At 44.2% G+C, this 24,035-nt stretch overlaps 1 protein-coding gene across 1 annotated transcript in view; it reads left to right on the top strand.

Annotated features, from left to right (window-relative positions):
* SLC17A9 (solute carrier family 17 member 9) overlaps positions 1-24,035 on the top strand; it is a 38,174-nt gene that overhangs the window by 1,672 nt on the left and 12,467 nt on the right. Inside the window, exons 3-6 of the mRNA XM_015825480.1 lie at positions 14,734-14,931; positions 18,681-18,820; positions 19,803-19,902; positions 20,697-20,827. Of these exons, the coding sequence (XP_015680966.1) occupies positions 14,734-14,931; positions 18,681-18,820; positions 19,803-19,902; positions 20,697-20,827 (569 nt within the window). The remainder of the gene's footprint in view (positions 1-14,733; positions 14,932-18,680; positions 18,821-19,802; positions 19,903-20,696; positions 20,828-24,035) is intronic.

The following is a 24,035-nucleotide window of genomic DNA, read 5'->3' as shown; positions in this document are numbered from 1 at the left end:
TCATCTAGTCCAACCCCCTGCTCAGGCAGGAAACCCTATACCATTTCGGACAAATGGCTGTCCAGTCTCTTCTTAAAAACTTCCAGTGTTGGAGCATTCACCGCTTCTGGAGGCAGGTTGTTCCACTGGTTAATTGTTCTAACTGTCAGGAAGTTTCTCCTTAGTTCTAGGTTGCTTCTCTCCTTGATCAGTTTCCATCAGTTGCTTCTTGTCCTGCCTTCAGGTGCTTTGGAGAATAGCTTGACTCCCTCTTCTTTGGGGCAGCCCCTAAGATATTGGAACACTGCTATCATATCCAAGAAGCTTCTTCAGTTCGTCTTTAGTACAGCTTCTTCTTCAGAGCTGAAGAAGCTGCTTGGATGAGAAGCAAAACGTCTTCAAGGAAAAACAAATAAAGTCCTGTTGCCTTTTGAAAAAGCACCTTTGGGACAGTCACGCCTTGGATGACTGAGAATCTCCATAGACACCTTGGTCAAACATTGAGTGCTTGGCAACCTTCATGCCTTTACAATGGTTGCAGCATCCCGGGTTCGCAGGATTGCCATTGGCACCCTTCCTGGGAAGCTTCGGACAAACAAAATCCACGAGGGAAGCCACATTCGTTGACTGAGCCCATGGTTTACTTAACAACTGTGGTGATTTGCTGAACAACCATGGCATAAAGTTCGTAAAATGGGGGCACAACTTAACAACTGCCTTGCTTAGCGATGGAAATTTCGGCTCAGTTGTGGTTGTAAGTTGAGAACTACCTATAGCAGAGGTCACCAACCTTTGTCAGCTGGCAGACGAGAGGAAAAGGGAGGGGGAAGCATTTTAGACACGTGTGTGCGTGTGCATGGGGCCGCGAACATGTGCTTGCTGCAAACAGGGCGGGGCTAGCACCCACGTAATACTAGCTTGCCCCGTTCTTGCGTGGCGCACCGCCTTGTTTCTGCGCCCTGTGGTGCGGCGGCGGCCATTTTTGCCCCGTGGCGTGGCGTCCTGTTTTTGTACCCTGCGGCTGTGGTGCTAGCGCAAGTGAGGGGGTGTGCATGCGCACGCGCGCACATTGGCCAGCCTGTCCCATGGGCCGGTTGCCAGAAGGCCATGGCCCACGACTGAGCCGTGGGCCACAGGTTGGGGACCCCTGACCTATAGTATCACCAAGAAAAGCAATTTAAGCGTATCTCTGAACACCTCAGAAATTCTCCTTTCAGCCTAGCACAGGGGTAGGCAACCTTGGCTCTTTTATGACTTGTGGACTTCAACTCCCAGAATTCCAAGCTGAGCCATGCCGGCTCAGGAATTCTGGGAGTTGAAGTCCATGAGTCATAAAAGAGCCAAGGTTGCGCACCCCTGGTCTAGCAGAACACTAACTTCATTCATACGTTTGGAAATCTCTGCTGGGTATTGTCCCTTAAATCTATGAAAAGAAAGGGTGAACTTGATCCAACCCTGGGTGGAAAGAAATCAGAAGTGTAAATAAATGTCATTTTTTAAAACTGGATCCAAATGGGGTGATCTCCCCTTTGGAGCCCTGACAAGTGTGACTTGATGCTACAGTGTTTTCTCAATCTTGGCAGCTTTAAGATGTGTGGACTTCAACTCCCAGAATTCCCCAGCCAGCTCTACTGGGAGGCTGTGGGAACTTTGAATCCAAGTTGTAAGTTCCTCTTTTGGGGTCTGCCATAACTTTGAATGGTCACAAGTAAAGGACTACCTGTATCCTAGTTTAGACAAAGAAGGACCTCGTGGTCAATCTATACCGGGGGTCTTCAAACTTGGCCCTTTTATGACTTGTGGACTTCAACTCCCAGAATTCTGGGAGTTGAAGTCCACAAGTCATAAAAGGACCAAGTTTGAAGACCCCTGATCTATAGCAAGAATCCAAAGTAGAAGAGATGAAAGCAAGGAATTTAAGACCACCCACATGTGACAGGCCACTGCAAGATTGATTGGGAATCTGATGAGCTTACCAAAGTAAGAAACAAAAGAGTAATAAATAATAATGCCCACTTATAATGATACAATAAAAACAATGCAAATGTTTACTTATTTCTTTATTCAATTTCTATAGCTGTCCAGAATTGCTTGTTTGACATGGGTGCCTATAGAAATTGAATGAATGAAGAATGAATGAATGAATGAATGAATGAATGAATGAATGAATGAATGGGGAAGTCAAGACTTATACAAGTTGTCTTTCACTTGTAACTGTTTAATGATTATCTCAGTAAAAGTGATTTATGACATGTCCTTACATTTATGGCCTTCACGCCACAATCACAATCATAATATCACAATTTTGGGCAGTTTGCAAATGGTTTCCATTTATAACTGGTTGCAGTGTCCTGCAATCATGGCATCGTAATTTAGGACCTTCCCAGCCGATTTCCATTTTTCCAAGAAAAAAAATTCAATTGGGGAAGCTGAATTTGCTAAACAACCATGTGACTGTGGTGATTGGCTTAACAACCCCAGTAAAAAATGGTTGTAAAATAAGGTCTGGTCAAATGAGGTAGTGACAGATTTTATCTTCCTGGGCTCCAAGATCATCGCAGTTGGGGACTGCAGCCAAGAAATTAAAAGATGCTTGCTCCTGGGGAGGAAAGCTATGGCAAATCTAGACAGCATACTAAAAAGCAGAGATGTCACCCTGCCAACAAAAGTGCGTGTAGTCAAGGCCATGGTTTTCCCAGTTGCAATGTATGGCTGTGAAAGTTGGACCATAAGAAAGGCTGAGCGCCAAAGAATGGAGGCCTTTGAACTCTGGTGCTGGAGAAGACTCCTGCGAGTCCCCTGGACTGCAAGGCGATCAAACTGGTCAGTCCTAGAGGAGATCAACCCTGACTGCTCTTTAGAAGGCCAGATCCTGAAGTTGAAACTCAAGTACTTTGGCCACCTAATCAGAAGGAAGGACTCACTGGAGAAGAGCCTAATGCTGGGAAAGATGGAGGGCAATAGAAGAAGGGGACGACAGAGAATGAGGTGGCTGGATGGAGTCACTGAAGCAGGAGGCGTGAGCTTAAAGGGACTCCAGAAGATGGTAGAGGACAGGAAGGCCTAGAGGAACGTGGTCCATGGGGTCGCGATGGGTCGGACACGACTTCGCAATTAACAACAACATGTGGTAACTTGCTTTACGACCGCCCCAACTTATAATGGAAATTCCAATCCCAGTTGTGGTTGTAAGTTAAGGACTACCTGTACACCCAAGCAAAAACTGATACTTGGATAGCATTACAAACTTTCTTTAGATCCTGGGTGTCCAACCTTTTGGCTCGCCTGGGCTGCATTGAATGAAGAGGGATTTGTCTTGGGGCACATATAAAATAGTTAATATGGTTAACGTATATCAATCACATAATAATGTTAAAAGTTTGTGATCTTTACATTACTACTACTACTACTACTAATAATAATAATAATAAAGTTGGAAGGGACCTTGGAGGTCATCTAGTCCAACCCCCTGCTCAGGCAGGAAACCCTATACCATTTCGGACAAATGGCTGTCCAGTCTCTTCTTAAAAACTTCTAGTGTTGGAGCATTCACCACTTCTGGAGTCAGGTTGTTCCACTGGTTAATCGTTCTAACTGTCAGGAAGTTTCTCCTTAGTTCTAGGTTGCTTCTCTTGTTGATTAGTTTCCATCCGTTGCTTCTTGTCCTGCCTTCAGGCGCTTTGGAGAAGAGCTTGACTCCCTCTTCTTTGTGGCAGCCCCTGAGATATTGGAATACTGCTATCATGTCCCCCCTCGTCCTTCTCTTCGTTAAACTAGACATACCCAATTCCAGCAGCCTTTCCTTATATGTTTTAGCCTCCAGTCCCCTAATCATCTTTGTTGCTCTTCTCTGCACTCTTTCTAGAGTCTCAACATCTTTTTTACATCGTGGTGACCAAAACTGGATGCAGTATTCCAAGTGTGGCCTTACCAAGGCATTGTAAAGTGGTATTAACACTTCACATGATCTTGATTCTATCCCTCTGTTAATGCAGCCCAGCACTGTGTTGGCTTTTTTTGGCAGCTGCAGCACACTGCTGGCTCATATCTAAGTGATTGTCCACTAGGACTCCGAGGTCCCTCTCACAGTTACTACTATTGAGCAAGGTACCCCCTATACTATACCTGTACATTTGGTTTTTCTTGCCTAAATGTAGAACCTTACTTTTTTCACTATTGAAAAAAGGCTGCATGTGACCCATAGACTGCTTCAGAGCTTAGCTTCTTGATTTCAATGGAGTTTCCATGCAGTTTTGTTAGAAATAATATGGAAAGGATTCGCCGTTACTCTTTCCCAGTAATATTCTTTTTAACTTCCTAATTTAATATATGGCCTGGGGATTTCCTGGTGAGATCTCCTCCAAATAGGTCTGAACTTCCTTAGCTTTTCAAAGCACCAAAATTGGCCAGCTGCCATCCAGCTGTCACTAGCATAGCCAGACAGCATTGTGTGCAGAATTAGTCCTTGCTTAATGACCAATTGTTTAATGACTGTTCAAAGTTATGATGGACCTCAAAAAAAGGGACTTAGGGCCTGGATTCAGTGTTAAGACATCTGCCCTCCACCCCCCCAGGCTCATGTGATTACATTCTATGCTCTTGGTAACTGGCCTGCATTTACAAATGTTTGCAGCATCCTGCAGTCATGTGACCATGATTTGCAATGGTTTTTTTTGCGCTGAAAACCGGTGTTTACTTCTAATTTCCGGCAAAACACGCATATTGCAGACAATGGGTTTGTTTTACGACTGCAGCATTCGCTTTATGACTGCTGCGTTTGATTTATGACCACTGCATCTGCTTAACGGTGCTGCAAGGAAAGTCATAAAATCAGGTCAGCCCCATGGATGCCTCAACTTATGACCGTCATGACATGATAGAAATTCCGAACTGCATTACAGTAATAAGTCAATGACTACCTGTACTGACTTTTTCTTCTTCCACTGTGTCTTAACAGAATGTTGCTTCTGGGATTGGTATTATTTCATGGGCATTATTTAGAGCAAGAATCTTCAAACTTGGCCCTTTTTATGACTTGTGGACTTCAACTCCCAGAATTCCTCAGCCAGCGGAATTCTGGGAGTATAAGTCCACAAGTCACAAAAGGGCCAGGTTTGAAGACCCTTGATTTAGAGGCTTAAGAAGCTTTGCAATTATTGTTCTTTGTCAAATCCTTTAGGTACAATTTTATTTATTTATTAAATGTACACCCCGCCCCTCTCGTCGATAAGGCAACTCTGGGCGGCTTACAAATGATAAAAAGATAAATATAAAAAGAATTAAAATTAAGAAGAGTTGTATTTACAATTACATTTCCTGCTGTTGACTTGTTAGGGGGTTAGAATTAAGATGCTCGAAGACAGGGGTGTCAAACTTGCCGCGTCATGTGACGTGTCACAACGTATCGTGATTTTTTTCCCCCCTCGCTGGAGCTGGGGTGGGCGCAGCTTCCACGTGACACATCCAGCCCGTGGGCCGGCAGTTTGACACCCCTGTTCTAAGAGACTGGTTCTCAAATATTTTCATCTCAGGACCTTTACATCCTTAAAAATGATTGAGGGCTCCAAAGAGCTTTGTCTGACATGAGTTATATCTATCAATCTTTGTTGTATCAGAAATTAAAACTAGGAAATTTAAAAACATGTATTTATTTAACTTCGTGGACCTCCTGAAAGGTTCTAAAGGACCACACTTTGAGAGCTGATACCCTATAAATTAGGGGTCTTCAAACTTGGCCCTTTTATGACTTGTGGACTTCAACTCCCAGAAGTGCCTGGCTGAGGAATTCTGGGAGTTGAAGTCCACAAGCCATAAAAGGGCCAAGTTTGAAGACCCCTGCTATAAATCAACAGAGTGCAAATGTCCATTGAACCTGAAACAATGCTGGCTGAGGAATTCTGGGAATTGAAGTCCACACAACTTGAAGTTCCCTGGCTTGAGAAATACTGGACTTAGTCAAAGAACTGCATCAGATTGTATCCATGGAAAAATTTGCGTTGGAATAAAGGAGGGAAGACTTCTTGAACCCAGTATAGCTAAGGATCTCTTCTGGATGCTGGCTAGGGAATCAGAAAAAGGCAACATCATGAGAACACAGTGGAAAAGAAGATTGTTGGGCAAGTTTGGAGCACAATTAGGTGCAAATGTGGAAGTCTCTAAGCTAAAACCTACAAGAAGTTTTAGCTTAGAGACTTCCACATTTCCACCTAATTGTGTGCCAAACATGCCCTAATCATCTTCTATAAGAAAATAATAAATCAGTGACAAATTGAAAATCCGTAGTGTTGATGCGACCATAACTGCCTTAATTAGCCTGCATTGATTGAGTGACAACTGATTACCTTTAAGTTTATTTCCTACCTTACTATGTAGAAACCAATTTGGCAGTTGTTTCTTAGCCTCGCTGTGAACGCTTGCTTGAGCAGCTGGAAAAAGTGGATATTTGTAGGTCAACATCTGTTTCCCAACTGTTTTGGGGACGTTAAATAAAAGCAGTTCACTGACATGTAGAGTATCTGAGCTGGATTTTGCAATGATGAACAAGGCTGAGATGAGAAGAGAAGGTCAACATCAAAGACAGAAGGAAATTTTCTTCTGGATCTCTCTCTCTCTCTCTCTCTCTCTCTCTCTCTCTCTCTCTCTATCTCTCTCTCTCTCTCTCTCTCTCTCTTACACACACACACACCCCACATACACAAAATCACAGAGTTTGATAGGAGTTCAGTGTCTTTTCCTGGCTTCTCCATGACCCTGACTCTAAGGCAGCAGGGATAAAATCAGAATTTAAGCTGGGTCTGTGGGGTGTGAGTTGGTTAATCATTTCCCCGGATGAGATTTTTCTACTGCTTAGTTAAAGATTATAGCGTGTTTGCTTTGAAGGCGGCAGGACAAACAAAAAAGGTGTTTTTCTTCTAGAAGAGGGAGGAAGATCCAGGAATCTTATACGCAGTAGTTCTGTTAACATCTCCCTCACTTTTTAAAAAATGAACTTGTCTATGTGCATTGATCCATTAAAAAAAATAACCGCAGAACCACACCTACATCCACAAAAGAGACTGGGTAGTTTTTAGCAGTCCTGCTGACCGCAGTTGTGGGGTAGGTTAAGTCACGTTGTGTTGTCCAAACCCAGAACGTGGCTCAGATGAACCCAAGGTCTCAGCACTGGCAGCTGTAGAACATACCATCCCAGTCCAGCTTAATGGCTATCCCAAAGTGCTTTTCCAAAAGGTAATTGGAAGAGAAAAATACAACGTCCAGTTGGTATTTGAAAAAGCACCTTTCAAACAACCATGACCTGGATGACTGAGAATCTCCATAGAAATGGCTGTTTTTTTGGGGGGGACGGACGGGTGAGGGTTGGGGAGGCCAGTGTGCTACAGTGACTCCTTTGTTAGTTAGCATCTCAAAAAGCCGGATATGAATCCCTACTTGGATGCCCTCAGATGAATTTAGGCCATTCTTTCTCTCTTTCAGCCCAACCCACCTCGCAAAGTTGTTGTTGGGGCAGGGGAGTTAAACTAGGGGAGTACTGGTTGGAAATGCAATCAGTAACATAAGACATTGATTAGTCCTTCAGGAAAGTGACACAGGGGGCAGGAGTGGCCACCATGCTAAACTATTCTCCTGGGATGATATATCTGCTGTCCTTCCTTCCTTCCTTCCTTCCTTCCTTCCTTCCTTCCTTCCTTCCTTCCTCCCTCCCTCCCTCCCTCCCTTCCTTCTTCTTTCTCATCCTTCCCTTTCCTTTCCCTCCTATTTTTCTTCCTTTCCTTTCCTTTCCTTTCCTTTCCTTNTCTCGTCGATAAGGCAACTCTGGGCGGCTTACAAATGATAAAAAGATAAATATAAAAAGAATTAAAATTAAGAAGAGTTGTATTTACAATTACATTTCCTGCTGTTGACTTGTTAGGGGGTTAGAATTAAGATGCTCGAAGACAGGGGTGTCAAACTTGCCGCGTCATGTGACGTGTCACAACGTATCGTGATTTTTTTTCCCCCTTGCTGGAGCTGGGGTGGGCGCAGCTTCCAGGTGACACATCCGGCCTGCGGGCTGGCAGTTTGACACCCCTGCTCTAAGAGACTGGTTCTCAAATATTTTGATCTCAGGCCCTCTTTACATCCTTAAAAATGATTGAGGGCTCCAAAGAGCTTTGTCTGACATGAGTTATATCTATCAATCTTTGTTGTATCAGAAATTAAAACTAGGAAATTTAAAAACATGTATTTATTTAACTTTGCGGACCCCCTGAAAGGTTCTAAAGGACCACACTTTGACAGCTGATACCCTATAAATTAGGGGTCTTCAAACTTGGCCCTTTTATGACTTGTGGACTTCAACTCCCAGAAGTGCCTGGCTGAGGAATTCTGGGAGTTGAAGTCCACAAGCCATAAAAGGGCCAAGTTTGAAGACCCCTGCTATAAATCAACAGAGTGCAAATGTCCATTGAACCTGAAACAATGCTGGCTGAGGAATTCTGGGAATTGAAGTCCACACAACTTGAAGTTCCCTGGCTTGAGAAATACTGGACTTAGTCAAAGAACTGCATCAGATTGTATCCATGGGAAAATTTGCGTTGGAATAAAGGAGGGAAGACTTCTTGAACCCAGTATAGCTAAGGATCTCTTCTGGATGCTGGCTAGGGAATCAGAAAAAGGCAACATCATGAGAACACAGTGGAAAAGAAGATTGTTGGGCAAGTTTGGAGCACAATTAGGTGCAAATGTGGAAGTCTCTAAGCTAAAACCTATAAGAGGTTTTAGCTTAGAGACTTCCACATTTCCACCTAATTGTGTGCCAAACATGCCCTAACCATCTTCTATAAGAAAATAATAAATCAGTGACAAATTGAAAATCCGTAGTGTTGATGCAACCATAACTGCCTTAATTAGCCTGCATTGATTGAGTGACAACTGATTACCTTTAAGTTTATTTCCTACCTTACTATGTAGAAACCAATTTGGCAGTTGTTTCTTAGCCTCGCTGTGAACGCTTGCTTGAGCAGCTGGAAAAAGTGGATATTTGTAGGTCAACATCTGTTTCCCAACTGTTTTGGGGACGTTAAATAAAAGCAGTTCACTGACATGTAGAGTATCTGAGCTGGATTTTGCAATGATGAACAAGGCTGAGATGAGAAGAGAAGGTCAACATCAAAGACAGAAGGAAATTTTTTCTGGATTCTCTCTCTCTCTCTCTCTCTCTCTCTCTCTCTCTCTCTCTCTCTCTCTCTTACACACACACACACACCACATACACAAAATCACAGAGTTTGATAGGAGTTCAGTGTCTTTTCCTGGCTTCTCCATGACCCTGACTCTAAGGCAACAGGGATAAAATCAGAATTTAAGCTGGGTCTGTGGGGTGTGAGTTGGTTAATCATTTCCCCGGATGAGATTTTTCTACTGCTTAGTTATAGATTATAGCTTGTTTGCTTTGAAGGCGGCAGGACAAACAAAAAAGGTGTTTTTCTTCTAGAAGAGGGAGGAAGATCCAGGAATCTTATACGCAGTAGTTTTGTTAACGTCTCCCTCGCTTTTTTTAAAAATGAACTTGTCTATGTGCATTGATCCATTTAAAAAAAAATAACCGCAGAACCACACCTACAGCCACAAAAGAGACTGGGTAGTTTTTAGCAGTCCTGCTGACCGCAATTGTGGGGTAGGTTAAGTCACGTTGTGTTGTCCAAACCCAGAACGTGGCTCAGATAAACCCAAGGTCTGTTCCTGTTTCAGCACTAGCAGCTGTAGAACATACCATCCCAGTCCAGCTTAATGGCTATCCCAAAGTGCTTTTCCAAAAGGTAATTGGAAAAGAAAAACACAACGACCAGCTGGTATTTGAAAAAGCACCTTTCAGACAACCATGACCTGGATGGCTGAGAATCTCCATAGAAATGGCTGGTTTTTTTGGGGTGGGGGGACGGACGGGTGAGGGTTGGGGAGGCCAGTGTGCTACAGTGACTCCTTTGTTAGTTAGCATCTCAAAAAGCCGGATATGAATCCCTACTTGGATGCCCTCAGATGAATTTAGGCCATTCTCTCTCTCTTTCAGCCCGACCCACCTCGCAAAGTTGTTGTTGGGGCAGGGGAGTTAAACTAGGGGAGTACTGGTTGGAAATGCAATCAGTAACATAAGACATTGATTAGTCCTTCAGGAAAGTGACACAGGGGGCAGGAGTGGCCACCATGCTAAACTATTCTCCTGGGATGATATATCTGCTGTCCTTCCTTCCTTCCTCCCTCCCTCCCTCCCTTCCTTCTTCTTTCTCATCCTTCCCTTTCCTTTCCCTCCTATTTTTCTTCCTTTCCTTTCCTTTCCTTTCCTTTCCTTCTGTTCCTCCCTCCCTCCCTTCCTTCCAGATCTGTCCTTCTTTCTCAGGTGCAGTTCCTGAGCTTGATCCTAACTGGGTCATTCCAAGCCTTTTGAATCCCATTTTTGCCTATCTGCAGCCAACAGTCCTCCAGGCAAGAAGCAGGAAGAGCCAGCTGCCCCAAAGGATGCTGGGATACCTCTCCCCCCCCTCCTCCCAAAATAGGACCTGGGAATCTACAGCCAGCCATGACTTGCCGTGTTGCCCGGTGTCTCTTTTCTTGGTTAGAGGTTTAATTCTGTTTAATCCAGAGGCGGGCTACGTGGGTTGTGCCAACGTGGCTGCTATCATAGCAGGCAAATGTCACATTTGCTTTTAAGCTTTTTGGAGGAAAGGCCTAATCTAAGTAGATCAGCCAGCCTTTCTTGGCCAGGTTGGGGTGTGGACTTCAAGTCCCAGAATACCTAGCGGCAGCCAGGAGGGCTGGAGGATTCTGGGAGTTAAGACCACCCATTTGTCCAAGTTGGGGAAGAATGAAGGCAACTTATAGGGCTTGAGATGTGCATCAAAATGGCACCAAATGGTGATTTGTCTTTTGAATCCTGGATGTTTCTAAGCAAAAGAAGTTGTGGGAAGAGAATAAGTGGACTTGATGTTAACTTTGTAAGGTTGTGAGAGGCCATTGCAGGCAGGTTTGGTCTTTTTATGACTCTCTAGGCCTTCCCAGCTGTGCTTCCCAGCTGTTTTGTTCTACCACTCCCAGAATCCCTTGCTTGCACGGTGATAGCCATATTGGCTTGTAATGCACAAAATGGCTGGAAGGCATCAGCTTGGGAAAATCTGCAGTCCTTTTTTTTTTTCAGGCTAAGAAAGGGCCCAATGGGAGCCTCTGAACTCCAGATCCCATCTTCCTCAGCCAGCACCAGTGGTGATGGATGATGAGAGTTGTGATATAGCGACATTTGGATGCCTTAGGTTGTGTAAGCAGGGCTTAGGTGGTACACTGTGATGCGATGTTTCTCAATCTTGGCCACTTGAAGCTGTGTGGACTTCAACTCCCAGCATTCCCCAGCCAGCTTTGCCTGGAGGCTTTTAAAATACAACTATACGTGAGGCTGAGGAATTCTGGGAGTTGAAGTCCACACAGCTTAAAGCGGCGGAAGTTGAGAAATACTACTGTGTTGTGATGGATTATGCATTCTGTCAACAGTGCAAGCAGGAAGCTAATATTTGAACTGCAAGCAGGTTTAACCTTATAAAACCTATTTGCCAAGTTTCAGTGCCGTCGTTCAAACCTCAAGGAAAAAAAAATGTGGGACAGTAGTTTTGCACTGTATTATATTTAAAAGTTAGAATTTACAGTGCAGCTGAATCAAAATCTTTCCTGCACAGGTAGTCCTCAACCTACGACCACAATTGAGCCCAAATTTTCTGTTGTTAAGTGAGACAACTATTACGTGAGTTTTATCACCTTTCTGGCCAGGGTTGTATACTGAATCACTGCAGTTGTTAAATTAGTAACACGGTTGTTAAGTGAATTCTGGCTTCCCCATCGATTTTGCCTATCGGAAGGTCGCAAAAGGAGATCATATGACCCTGGGACACTGCAACCGTCATACATATGAATCAGTTGACAAGCATTTGAATTTTGAACACGTGACCGTGGGGATGCTGCCACGGTTGTAAGTGTGAAAAGTGGTCGTAGGTCACTTTTTTCATTGTGCCATTGTAACTTTGAATGATCACTAAAAGGACCGTTGTAAGTTGAGAACTACCTAAGGACATCTGAACTGCCCTAGGTTGCCTAAGCAGGGCTTAGGCATTGGGGTGGATATACTGTATGTTCATTTTTTCAACAGCACAAGGAGGAAGCAAATATTTGAATTGCTAGCAGAGTTAACCCTATAAAAGGTATTTCTGTGCCATTGTTCACAACTGAAAGAAATAAAAAGGTGGGGCAGTGCCTTTATTATTTAAATATTGGAGTTTAGAATAGAGCTGAAGCAAAATCTTTCCTGGGTTGTGAGACAGTGGAGTACCCTTCTGGTATCTTGGGACAAGTTCTGAACTGGGGGATAGTTGTGTAATTGTGTTGAAAATAAGTAATAATAATAATAAAGTTGGAAGGGACCTTGGAGGTCTTCTAGTCCAACCCCCTGCTCAGGCAGGAAACCCTATACCATTTCAGACAAATGGCTGTCCAGTCTCTTCTTAAAAACTTCCAGTGTTGGAGCATTCACTGCTCCTGGAGGCAGGTTGTTCCACTGGTTAATTGTTCTCACTGTCAGGAAGTTTCTCCTCAGTTCCAGGTTGCTTCTCTCCTTGATTAGTTTCCATCCGTTGCTTCTTGTCCTGCCTTCAGATGCTTTAATTTAATAAAAGAATAAAACAAAAAGATGAATCCTGAAGCCAAAGTACTACAAATTGATATTGTTGCTCGGCCCATCAGCTTTGCAGATCAGGCCTCGTGCACTAACTTAATTATAGGTTGAGAATTAAGTGCAATTTGCTAAGTGACCCTTAGAAAGAAGTTGGAGTTTAGGCGTGCTTAAAGAGAGGATTTGGGTCATAAAATTAGTCACTTTGCAGACAGCCCATAACTATCTGAACTCTTATTTTCTTACTAAATGTGATTTAACTGGCGGAGTCATGCATCCCTCTAATCTAGGGACGGCAGTCTTTTGATATTCATCATTTCTTTATTCTGGTTGATTTTGGAAAAAGAAGGATTTCTCCCTCCCTCTGTCTCTCTCTCTCACACACACACACAGACATTTTTTTAAAGTATGATAAGTCTATTTTACCCTTTGTAGCAGAATTTTCTAATTTTCTCTTTAAAATGGAAGATAGCCATGACAGTGACTTTTGGAAGCAATGTTCAGAGGGTGTTTGGGGGTCCTTAAAAAAGTTTCTTATTGGTAGGTTAAATCATGTTTCATTTTTAACCATGGTTTGTGAAAGATAATAATAATAATAATAATAATAATAATAATAATAATAATAGTAATCATAATAATAGTAGTAGTAGTAGTAGTAGTAATACCTCAGGACTGGCTGAAGAATTCTGGGAGTTGAAGTCCACAAGTCTTAAAGTGGCCACGTTAGAAGACCCCTGAGTTAAGATAATTTATTGTTCATGTCTATAGATAAGAAACTAGTCAACTCATGGTCAGCACTAAATTGATGCTAGATGAGAGGCTATGGAGATTCTCAGTCATCCAGGTCATGGTTGTCCCAAAGGTGCTTTTTTCAGGAGGCAACTGGACTTTCTTGTTTTTCTTTGAAGACATTTTGCTTCTCATCCCAGAAGCTTCTTCAGCTCTGACTGGATGGTGGGGAATGGAAGGATTTATATTCCTTGCAGTCAGCTGGTCATTTGCCTTCTTTTAGAGAGTCGTTGAGGCCCCTTGGAGGTTTATCTGTATTTTCAAGGTTACCTGAGTGATGCACATGGGTGTGGAGCCTTCTTGGAACTGCTGAAAGTTCAAGCATCATCTATCTCCAGCCTACAACACAGTGCTGACCGCGAGTTGACTAAAAGAATGCAAATGACCAGCTGTCTGCAAGGAACATAAATCTTTCCATTCCCCACCATCCAGTCAGAGCTGAAGAAGCTTCTTGGATGAGAAGCGAAACGTCTTCAAACAAAAACCAGAAAGTCTAGATGCCTCTTGAAAAAGCACCTTTGGGATGCTAGATAAGAGTTAAAGGAGTTCAAGAGAAGTTGGACTTACACCACTTGTGGGAACATAACGACTCTAGGCTGATTCCTCTCTTGACTCCACCCCAAATTCTGCCCCTTACCTATCCTTCTACAGGATGAAGGTTTTTTTTAGGACTGGATTATTTTACTGAGGTACCTAAATACATAACATGCTAATGTTGAAAGAAAAATCTTCACCAGGGTCCAATCCAAGCTGGGAAATAATAAAATGGAGGCTGTTTGGAAAGAAGGTTCTGTTTGTTGAAGAACAGAATCAGCTGCACGTGGTTCTGGGAAAGCTGACAAAATGGAGCTGGGAGTGGTGGGCTTCTTTGGGTTTTGTGTTTGGAGTTGTTCCCGTTTGAGGTTGTTCCTGTTCCTGTGCAATGAACTTTGACTTTGCAGTGTGTCCTTTTGGTATTTTAATGGTAGTGGGTGAATCCTCTTGTGTCCTAAAGGTTATGTCCTGCTTCTCTGGGGCTGTAGCTGAAGACATTTTGCTTATGAATAGGTGGCCCAGTCTTTCTGAATAGAATTATCAAATCTGCATTTCTACAGAGTTGGCCTGCTGAGTATCTGCTTGGGGGCTGGTTTCTGGGGGCTGGTTTTGTCTAAGATTTTTTCTATTATTCCTTTGGGGAAATATAATATTCTGCCTTTTTTAATATTCTCTAAAATATTTCCTTCTCTGGGGGGGGGGGTGCTGACTTCCTATTAATATTCTCCGTCTTCTGATATTAACAGGCCTGAATCCCGATTATGGACCACAATGCTCCTGCTTGGAACCTGCCTGCTTTACTGTACCAGGGTCCTAATGCCCATCTGTGTGGTCACCATGAGCAGTCTCTTCGATTGGGACAAGAAACAGTCTGGAATTGTGTTGAGCAGCTTCTTCTGGGGTTACTGTCTAACTCAAGTTGTTGGGGGCCACTTGAGTGACCGGTATGAACAATACTACTTTGTGGTCTTAGCACTGCTTTAGCACTGAAGGACTTTTAAAAATTTTTTTTTATCATTATTCTACATTCAGTAAAAATAATATTCAGTCATTAATTAGCAATAGGAATAAGGATGTGTCACTCACCTTTCAATGAAACATCGATAAATTTGCATTTTCGATAAGAATTCGAATTCTCTTTCATTGTTTCTTTATCATCTTCGTGGCCATCATTTTATTCATTGGTTTTATCCTTTCTATCTGTTGAGCATTCAAAGCAGCGTATTACAAAGCCTCATAGACTATCACAATTGCATATTTATCTCATTGAACTCAAATGTCTATGGCAGCGATGGTGAACCTTTTAGAGACTCAATGCCCAAACTGCAACCCAAAACCCACTTATTTATCGCAAAGTGCCAACACGGCAATTTAATCTGAATACTGAGGTTTTAGTTTAGAAAAAAAAACAACTCATACATTAACATCCTTTGTATTACAATAAAAACACAATAACAAAGCTTTCAACGATACAAACAACTTTTTACTGAAAGGTAAAAGTTTGCATTTGGCATGCTTTTGAACAATTAATGTGATTTTTGCTGTTGTATGCATGCTGATAATTTGTCTAACCTTGGCTCATACTTTGTAAGTTTGGGAGCAACACATGCAGCACTCAGGTCATGTGTTAGTCCAGTGGTGGCAAACCTATGGCACGGGTGCCAGAGGCGGCACTCAGAGCCCTCTCTGTGGGCATGCGCGCTGTCGCCCCAGTCCTAGGTCTTCAGCTGGGTTTTATAAAACCTTTGCCTCTGCCACCATGTACAAAAAAAAAAGGTTCAATCAATCAGTCAATTTCAACTTCTTGCGGAAAAAAAAAGATCTTGCAAAGTTGGAATTGATTGATTGAACTTTTTAGTCCCACCCAGTCTGCCATTACCACTGCAGCCAGGCCCACCCAATGGGCCACACCCAGCCAATGGGCCACACCCAGCCAATGGGCCACACCCACCCGGCACCCGACGATGCATAAGTGGGTTTTGGGTTGCAGTTTGGGCACTCGGTCTCTAAAAGGTTCGCCATCACTGTGTTAGTCTGTTTCTGGTGTCAGATTTGATATAATTCAAAGCTGAAAACAATGCGCTCACTCCGGAGGCTTGTTTTGGCTAGGAAGGGCTTGAGAAATGTCTTTTTCCTGTGAAAACTCAGCCAAAGAGCGAAGTGCACGTGCCCACAGAGAGGCCTCCGAGTGCCGCCCCTGGCACACGTGCCATAGGTTCGCCCCCACTGGTCTATGGAGATTCTCAATCAGCCAAGTCCCAAAGTGCTTTTTCCAAAAGGCAATTTTACTTCTTAGTTTTTTCCTTTGAAGGGAAGAAGCTTCTTAGATAAGCTTCTTTCAACATGTAAAAAACAAGAAAAAAGTGAAGGAAACGATTGGTCCATTAGTGGGGGAAAGTGGTAAGAAGGTGACTAACAATAGGGAGAAAGCAGAACTATTTAACTCGTTTTTTGCATCTGTCTTTACACAAAGGGAAAAAACAGACCAACCTATTAAAAATAGTGCCATAAAAAACAGTATAGAAACACAAGTTAAGATAGGCAAGAAAATGATAAGTGAGCACCTGTCCAGCCTAGACGAGTTCAAATCACCAGGACCAGATGGGTTATACCCCAGGGTTCTCAAGGAACTGGCAGGTGTGATCTCAGAACCACTGAACTATATTTTTCAAAGATCTTGGAGCACTGGGGAACTACCAGAGGACTGGAAAAGAGCTGATGTAGTTCCCATCTTCAAAAAAGGAAAAAAAATGGATCCAGGAAATTACAGACCTATCAGCCTGACCTCAATACCTGGGAAGATTCTGGAAAAGATAACAAAACAACGAATCAGCGAACACCTAGAGGCAAACAAAGTCATTACTAAAAGCCAACATGGGTTTGTCAAAAACAGATCATGCCAGACAAACCTTATTACATTCTTTGACCAAGTGACAAAATTAGTGGATCAGAGGAATGCTGTAGATATAATTTACTTGGACTTCAGTAAGGCATTTGATAAAGTAGATCACAACCTACTACTCGATAAGATAGAAAAATGTGGGTTAGACAGCATCACCACCAGATGGATTCGTAGCTGGCTGACCGGCCGTACTCAGCGTGTGGTCCTCAATGGAACCGCATCTACATGGAAGGAAGTTTGTAGTGGGGTGCCCCAGGGCTCTGTTCTAGGCCCAGTGCTCTTCACCATCTTCATTAAATGATTTGGACGAGGGGGTAGATGGGGAACTCATCAAATTTGCGGATGACACCAAGCTGGCAGGAATAGCCAACACTCCAGAAGACAGGCTTAAGATACAAGAGGACCTGGACAGACTTGAACACTGGGCGCTATCTAACAAAATGAAATTCAATGGTGAAAAAAGTAAGGTTCTACATTTAGGCAAGAAAAACCAAATGTACCAATAGTACCAATAGTATAGGGGGTACCTTGTTCAATAGTAGTAACTGTGAGAGGGATCTCGGAGTCCTAGTGGACAATCACTTAAATATGAGCCAGCAGTGTGCTGCAGCTGCCAAAAAAGCCAACACAGTGCTGGGCTGCATTAACAGAGGGATAGAATCAAGATCACGTGAAGTATTAATACCACCTTACAATGCCTTAGTAAGGCCATACTTGGAATACTGTATCCAGTTTTGGTCACCACGATGTAAAAAAGATGTTGAGACTCTAGCAAGAGGAAAGAGAAGAGCAACAAAGATGATTAGGGGACTGGAGGCTAAAACATATAAGGAACGGTTGCTGGAATTGGGTATGTCTAGTTTAATGAAGAGAAGGACGAGGGGGGACATGATAGCAGTGTTCCAATATCTGAGGGGCTGCCACAAAGAAGAGGGAGTCAAGCTATTCTCCAAGGCGCCTGAAGGCAGGACAAGAAGCAACGGGTGGAAACTGATCAAGGAGAGAAGCAACATAGAACTAAGGAGAAACTTCCTGACAGTTAGAACAATTAACCAGTGGAACAACCTGCCTCCAGAAGCGGTGAATGCTCCAACACTGGAAGTTTTTAAGAAGAGACTGGACAGCCGTTTGTCTGAAATGGTGTAGGGTTCCTGCCTGAGCAGGGGGTTGGACTCAATGACCTCCAAGGTCCCTTCCAACTTTATTATTATTAAGAAACAAAATGTTTTCAAAGAGAAAAACAAAACCCCAAGAAATTCCAATTGTCTTTAGGGAAAAAACCCCCCACCTTTGGCTCATTGAAGTCAACTCTTGAATGCTTTCCGACACACAGTTCCACTGCATGTCAACTACCAAATATTCCGTACAATATCTGTGCATGATGACAGTCTCTTGAAGAGAGAGAAACCTGGTTTCTTAAAAAATAACCCTGCAGGTGGAATGGCACATAAAATAGTGCAAGCAAATTTTCCTTTTGGAAGGATTGATCCTGTGCTTACAGCAGGGCAGGCACAGGAAACATTCATTCCTTCTGCACGGATTTTGGTGCGTGCACCTCGCGTCATGCTCGCTTCCTGTTTCCAACCGCTGCTGCTTGCACTAAACCAGGGGTTTCCAAACTTGGCGACTTTGAGACTCCTGGACTTCAGCTCTCAGAATTCTCCAGCCAGTCACGGAATTCTGGGAGCCAAAATCCACAAGTCTGAAAAGTTGCCACATTTGGAGACCCCTGCGCTAAACAAGCCGTTTTGGTGTGCAGAAAATGCTGTAAATGTCCTAATTGTCTTCCAGGATAGGAGGAGAGAAAGTCCTTCTCCTCTCTGCGTCGGCCTGGGGGTCCATCACCGCCATCACGCCCGTGCTCATTTCCTCAAGCTCCTCCCACCTGATTCTTATGACCTTCACGCGCTTTCTTATGGGGCTCTTGCAGGGTGAGACAACCTGTTTCCTAATGCTTGACTCGTCTGAGAAACTGGAATAATTGGGATTTCATTAGTTCAACACTCCTAAGGGAAACACCATATTTTTAATTGGCTGCGTTGGCGAGAGCGGACACGGTAGAAACCTGCTGTCACAGGTAGTCCTCGACTTACAACCACAATTGAGCCCCAAATTTCCATTGCTGAACGAGACCGTTGTTAAGTGAGTTTTGTCCCATTTTATGACCTTTCTTGCCATAGTTGTTAAGGGAATCCCTCCAGTTCTTATTAAGGGGATCTGACTTCCCCGTTGATTTTGCTTATCAGAAGGTCGCCAAAGGTGACAGCAGTTGCACTTATATACCGCTTCATAGTGTTTTACAGCCCTCTCTAAGCCAGGGGTGCCCAACCCCCAGTCCGCCGATCCGCAGCATGCCAGCAAGCGGGCCACACAAACAAGCAAAACTCCATCCTCAGGATGCAGGCAGTATTCAAAACCACGCCCCTTCCGGTCCGCGGAAAAACCTTTCTCCATGGCACTGGTCCCTGGTGTCCAAAAGGTTGGGGTCCTCTGTTCTAAGCGGTTTACAATGCCACCATATTGCCCCCAACAATCTGGGTCCTCATTTTACCGACCTTGGAAGGATGGAAGGCTGAGTCAACCTTGAGCCGGTCAGGATCGAACTCCCAGCAGTGGGCAGAGTTAACCTGTAATACTGCATTCTAACCACTGCACCACCACGATGATCGTGGGATCCCAGGACACTGCAACCATCCTAAATATCAGCCAGGTGCCAAGCATCCGAATTTTGATCACATGTCCATGGGGGATGCTGCAATGGTTGTAAGTGTGAAAAGCGGTCCTAAGTCACTTTTCTCGCTGCCATTGTAACTTCAAACGGTCACTAAATGAATGGCTGTAAGTTGAGGAATGCCTATAATGGGTTTTCTTTCTTTCTTTCTTTCTGTTTTCTATTTCTCTCCACTTTGTTAGGGGTTTATTTTCCTGCCTTGGCTAGTCTGCTTTCCCAGAAGGTACAGGAGAGTCAACGAGCACTGATCTACAGCACCGTCGGAACTGGATCTCAGTTTGGGTGAGTTTCTTCAAGCGGAGAACAGGACAATAAGGAAAAGAGATTGAATAGAATAGGATATCCGAGTTGGAAATGACTTTGCAGGTCATCTAGTCCAACCTCCTGCGCAAGCAGGAAGCCAGGTTGTCTTGTCTTGTCTTGTCTTGTCTTGCCTTGCCTTGCCTTGCCTTGCCTTGCCTTGCCTTGCCTTGCCTTGCCTTGCCTTGCCTTGCCTTGCCTTGTCTAGAATAGAATAGAATAGAATAGAATAGAATAGAATAGAAAGTTGGAAGGGACTTTGTGGATCATCTAGTCCAGCCCCCCACCCAAACAGGAAGCCACAAAGGATGCTGCAAAGGTTGTAACTGTGAAAACCTGTCACAAGTCACACTTTTCAGTGCCATTGTAGCTTTGACCAGTCACTAAATCAGGGGTGTCAAACTGCCGGCCCATGGGCCGGTTTCATCATACCGGAGCCGTGCCCACCCCATTGCCGGCAATGGCAAAAAAAGCTCCGATACGTCGCGTGACATCATGTGACGTCGCGAGTTTGACATCTCTGCACTAAATGAACTGTTGCAATTCAAGGACTACCTGTACTCATCGTCAAAACAATCTGGCAGTAGATAAGAGTCAATGAAATTCAAGGTCAGCTGGACTTAGATCTTTTGTGGGCAGGAAGGGATTCGAGACTGCTGACGCATTTGACCCCCACCCCACCCCACTCTCCCCTGGGCTTGGCCTGGTCACCTTCTACATAGATTCCGGTCTGCCAATTATGTGTGCCATCCTAATTCTCTCTCTCCCCTTTTTAGGACATTGGTGATGGGGGCAGCTGGCTCCCTGCTCCTTGACTGGTATGGATGGGAAAGTGTCTTCTATCTTTCGGGCCTACTCACCTTGCTCTGGGTGTACTGCATGTGTAAATTCCTCCTGCCGGAAAAAGGTAGGTAACATTTTTTTTACTATCTATAGGACAGCTCTCAGAAGGGGCCTTGGAGGTCGTCTAGTCCAACCCCCTGCTCAAGCAGGAGATCCTATACCAGTGGTGGCTAACCTATGGCACGGGTGCCAGAGGCGGCACTCAGAGTCCTCTCTGTGGGCACGCACACCATCTCCCCAGCCCCCCCGTGGCCCCCTCATCAACAGTCCCCCTGGAGGAGAGTCGCCCTGGGCGCAGCCTGTGCAGAGCAACGCAGCCAAGGATATGCAGCCGGGCAGTGGAGACAAGACTCTGCCTTCGCGCCCCATCACGTACAGATGATGCTACGGGGCACGGACAAAGGGCGTGGCTGCCATGACACTGTTGGGCCACCTGGGCGATCTGCTGTGGCGGGCCATGGAGGTGGTGGGTGGCCCTGCAGGCAGGAGAGGTGGGGGCGGGGCAGGGGCGAGGCAGTTTTGGGGCACTCGGTCTCTAAAAGGTTCGCCATCACTGTCCAGTGATGGCGAACCTTTTAGAGACTGAGTGCCCAAATTGCAACCCAAAACCCACTTATTTATCGCAAAGTGCCAACACGGCAATTTAACCTGAATACTGAGGTTTTAGTTTAGAAAAAAAATCATAAATTAACATCTTTTGTATTACAATAAAAACACAATAACGAAGATTTCAACGATACAAACAACTTTTTATTGAAAGGTAAAAGTTTGCTTTTGAACAATTTGAAAGTTTGCTTTTGAACAATTTGAAAGTTTGCTTTTGAACAATTAATGTGATTTTTGCTGTTGTATGCATGCTGATAATTTGTCTAACCTTGGCTCATACTTTGTAAGTTTGAGAGCAACACATGCAACACTCAGGTCAACTGTTAGTCTGTTTCTGGTGTCAGATTTGATATAATTCAAAGCTGAAAACAGTGCGCTCGCTCCGGAGGCTTGTTCTGGCTAGGAAGGGGCTTGAGAAATGGCTTTTTCCTACGAAAACTTAGCCAAAGAGCGAGGCGCACGTGCCCACAGAGAGGGCTCCGAGTGCCCCCCTCTGGCACGCTTGTCATAGGTTCACCACCACTGTCCTATACCATTTCAAACAAGTGGATGTCCAGTCTTAAAAACGTGCAGTGATGAAGCAACCTACAACTTCTGGAGGGAAACTGTTCCACTGGTTAATTTGTTTTCATTATTAGGAAGTTTCTCCTTAATTCCAGGTTGCTTAATAATAATAAAGTTGGAAGGGACCTTGGAGGTCATCAAGTCCAACCCCCTGCTCAGGCAGGAAACCCTATACCATTTCGGACAAATGGCTGTCCAGTCTCTTCTTAAAAAACCTCCAGTATTGGAGCATTCACCGCTTCTGGAGGCAGGTTGTTCCATTGGTTAATTGTTCTAACTGTCAGGAAGTTTCTCCTTAGTTCTAGGTTGCTTCTCTCCTTGATTAGTTTCCATCCATTGTTTCTCTTTAGTACACACTCTCTTTAGCACACACGTCGTCAGCTTACAACCATTCGTTTAGTGACTGTTTGAAGTTACAACAGCACTGAAAAAGGTGACTGGCAACAGGCAGGTATTGATGAAGGTGGCAGCATCCCACAGTCATGTGATCACTATTTGTGACTCTCCAAGCCAGCTTCCAACCAGCAAAGTCAATGTGGGAAACCAGGTTTGCTTAATGACCACGTAATTTGCTTAACAACTGCGGCGATTTGCTTAGCAACCATGGGAAACCAGTTGTAGAATCAGGTGCGGCTGTCTTAGCAATTGCCTTGCTTAGCAATGGGAAATTCTGGTTCCAAATGTGGTTGTATATTGAGGATTACCTGTACTTATTGGATTACCGGTACTTTTGCGGGGTTACCATCCTTAAAAGATCATAAGACATTTTAACCCTGTGGAAAGAGTTGATTATGTGCTATCAAGTCAAGGTTGACTTTTAATAGCCACCTAGGTAGAGCTTCTCCAATATAATCTGTCTTCCAACTGACCTTTCAGATCATCTAGTGCAGGGGTCTTCAAACTTGGCCCTTTTATGACTTGTGGAGTTCAACTCCCAGAATTCCTCAGCCAGCGTGCCCAGCTGAGGAATTGTGGGAGTTGAAGTCCACAAGTTGTAAAAGGGCCAAGTTTAAAGACCCCTGATCTAGTGATATATCTGTTCTGTTCCAGCCTATGTGAGTCCTTGTTAAGCTCACAAGGAGAAGCCTCTCTTCCAAATAAACAGGCTGGAACGGCAGGAAAAAAACAATCCCCTTTTATTATTCACAGACCTGAGTCAACGTCCATGGCACACAAACACAGTTCACAGAAACTCGATCCTCAACACGAACGGTTGCCTTCAGCAACCAGCACCTCCCACACCTTCCCCTTTATTATGCAGCCAAGGCGTGGCTTTCTAATGCCTTCTCCTTTGCCTTTGGAGCCACTCCATTGTATTCCTCTGTCCTACTCTCTTTTCTTGCCGGTTTTTCCTGCATCCTGGATATCTCCCAGCTGTGATCCATCACTGTCCAACTCAGATTCCCAGCACAGCTTTGTCTCAGCCCGAGCGTGAGTAGAGGGGCCAGGCTCCTCGTCAGACTGTAAGTCTTGGAGCTCCTTAGAGCCTTCCTCTGACTCTGATGTCACTTCAGGCCCCTCCTCCTCCTCCTCTAATTCCTCAGACTTAGCTGCCGTGTCCACTGGCTGGCGAGGAATCACAACAATATCCACCAATGGCTGTAAAGGTAGTAGTCCTGACTTACAACAGTTTTGTCTTAGGCATGAAAGCCAGCTGGGGGACTTTGGGCCAGTCACTAGGAGACGGTGAGTTCTAGTCCAGCCTTAGCCATGAAAGCCGGCTGGGTGACTTTGGGCCAGTCCCTCCCTCTCAGCCCAGCCCACCTCACAAGATTGTTGTTGTGGAGGAGGAAGATGCCTTGGATATATTTGTTGCCTCGGGATTGCTTGTAAAAACAACAAAGACGGGATACATATAAATAAAACAAATTTAGATTTGGCTTCGGTTTCAGAGCCGGTTTGGAGGATGCTGATGCTGGTAGAAGAAAATAGAGTTTGCAGTGCTGAACTGGATACAATCTATTAGATGAAATCCAAATTTAGGCATAGAATTAGAACTGGAAGGAGTCAGGTCAGCCATCCAAACCCTTGCTGACAGCAGGAATCCAATAAAGCTAATATATAAAACCTATAGGATTTTGTCTGGATCCCTGTTGTGCCTT

This window comes from Protobothrops mucrosquamatus, unplaced genomic scaffold (assembly GCF_001527695.2).
Source record: "Protobothrops mucrosquamatus isolate PMUCROS unplaced genomic scaffold, P.Mucros_1.0 scaffold2654, whole genome shotgun sequence".
Taxonomy (NCBI): domain Eukaryota; kingdom Metazoa; phylum Chordata; class Lepidosauria; order Squamata; family Viperidae; genus Protobothrops; species Protobothrops mucrosquamatus.
Note: the sequence above shows the minus strand (reverse complement) of the source record. Positions and strands in the feature narration are given on the sequence as shown.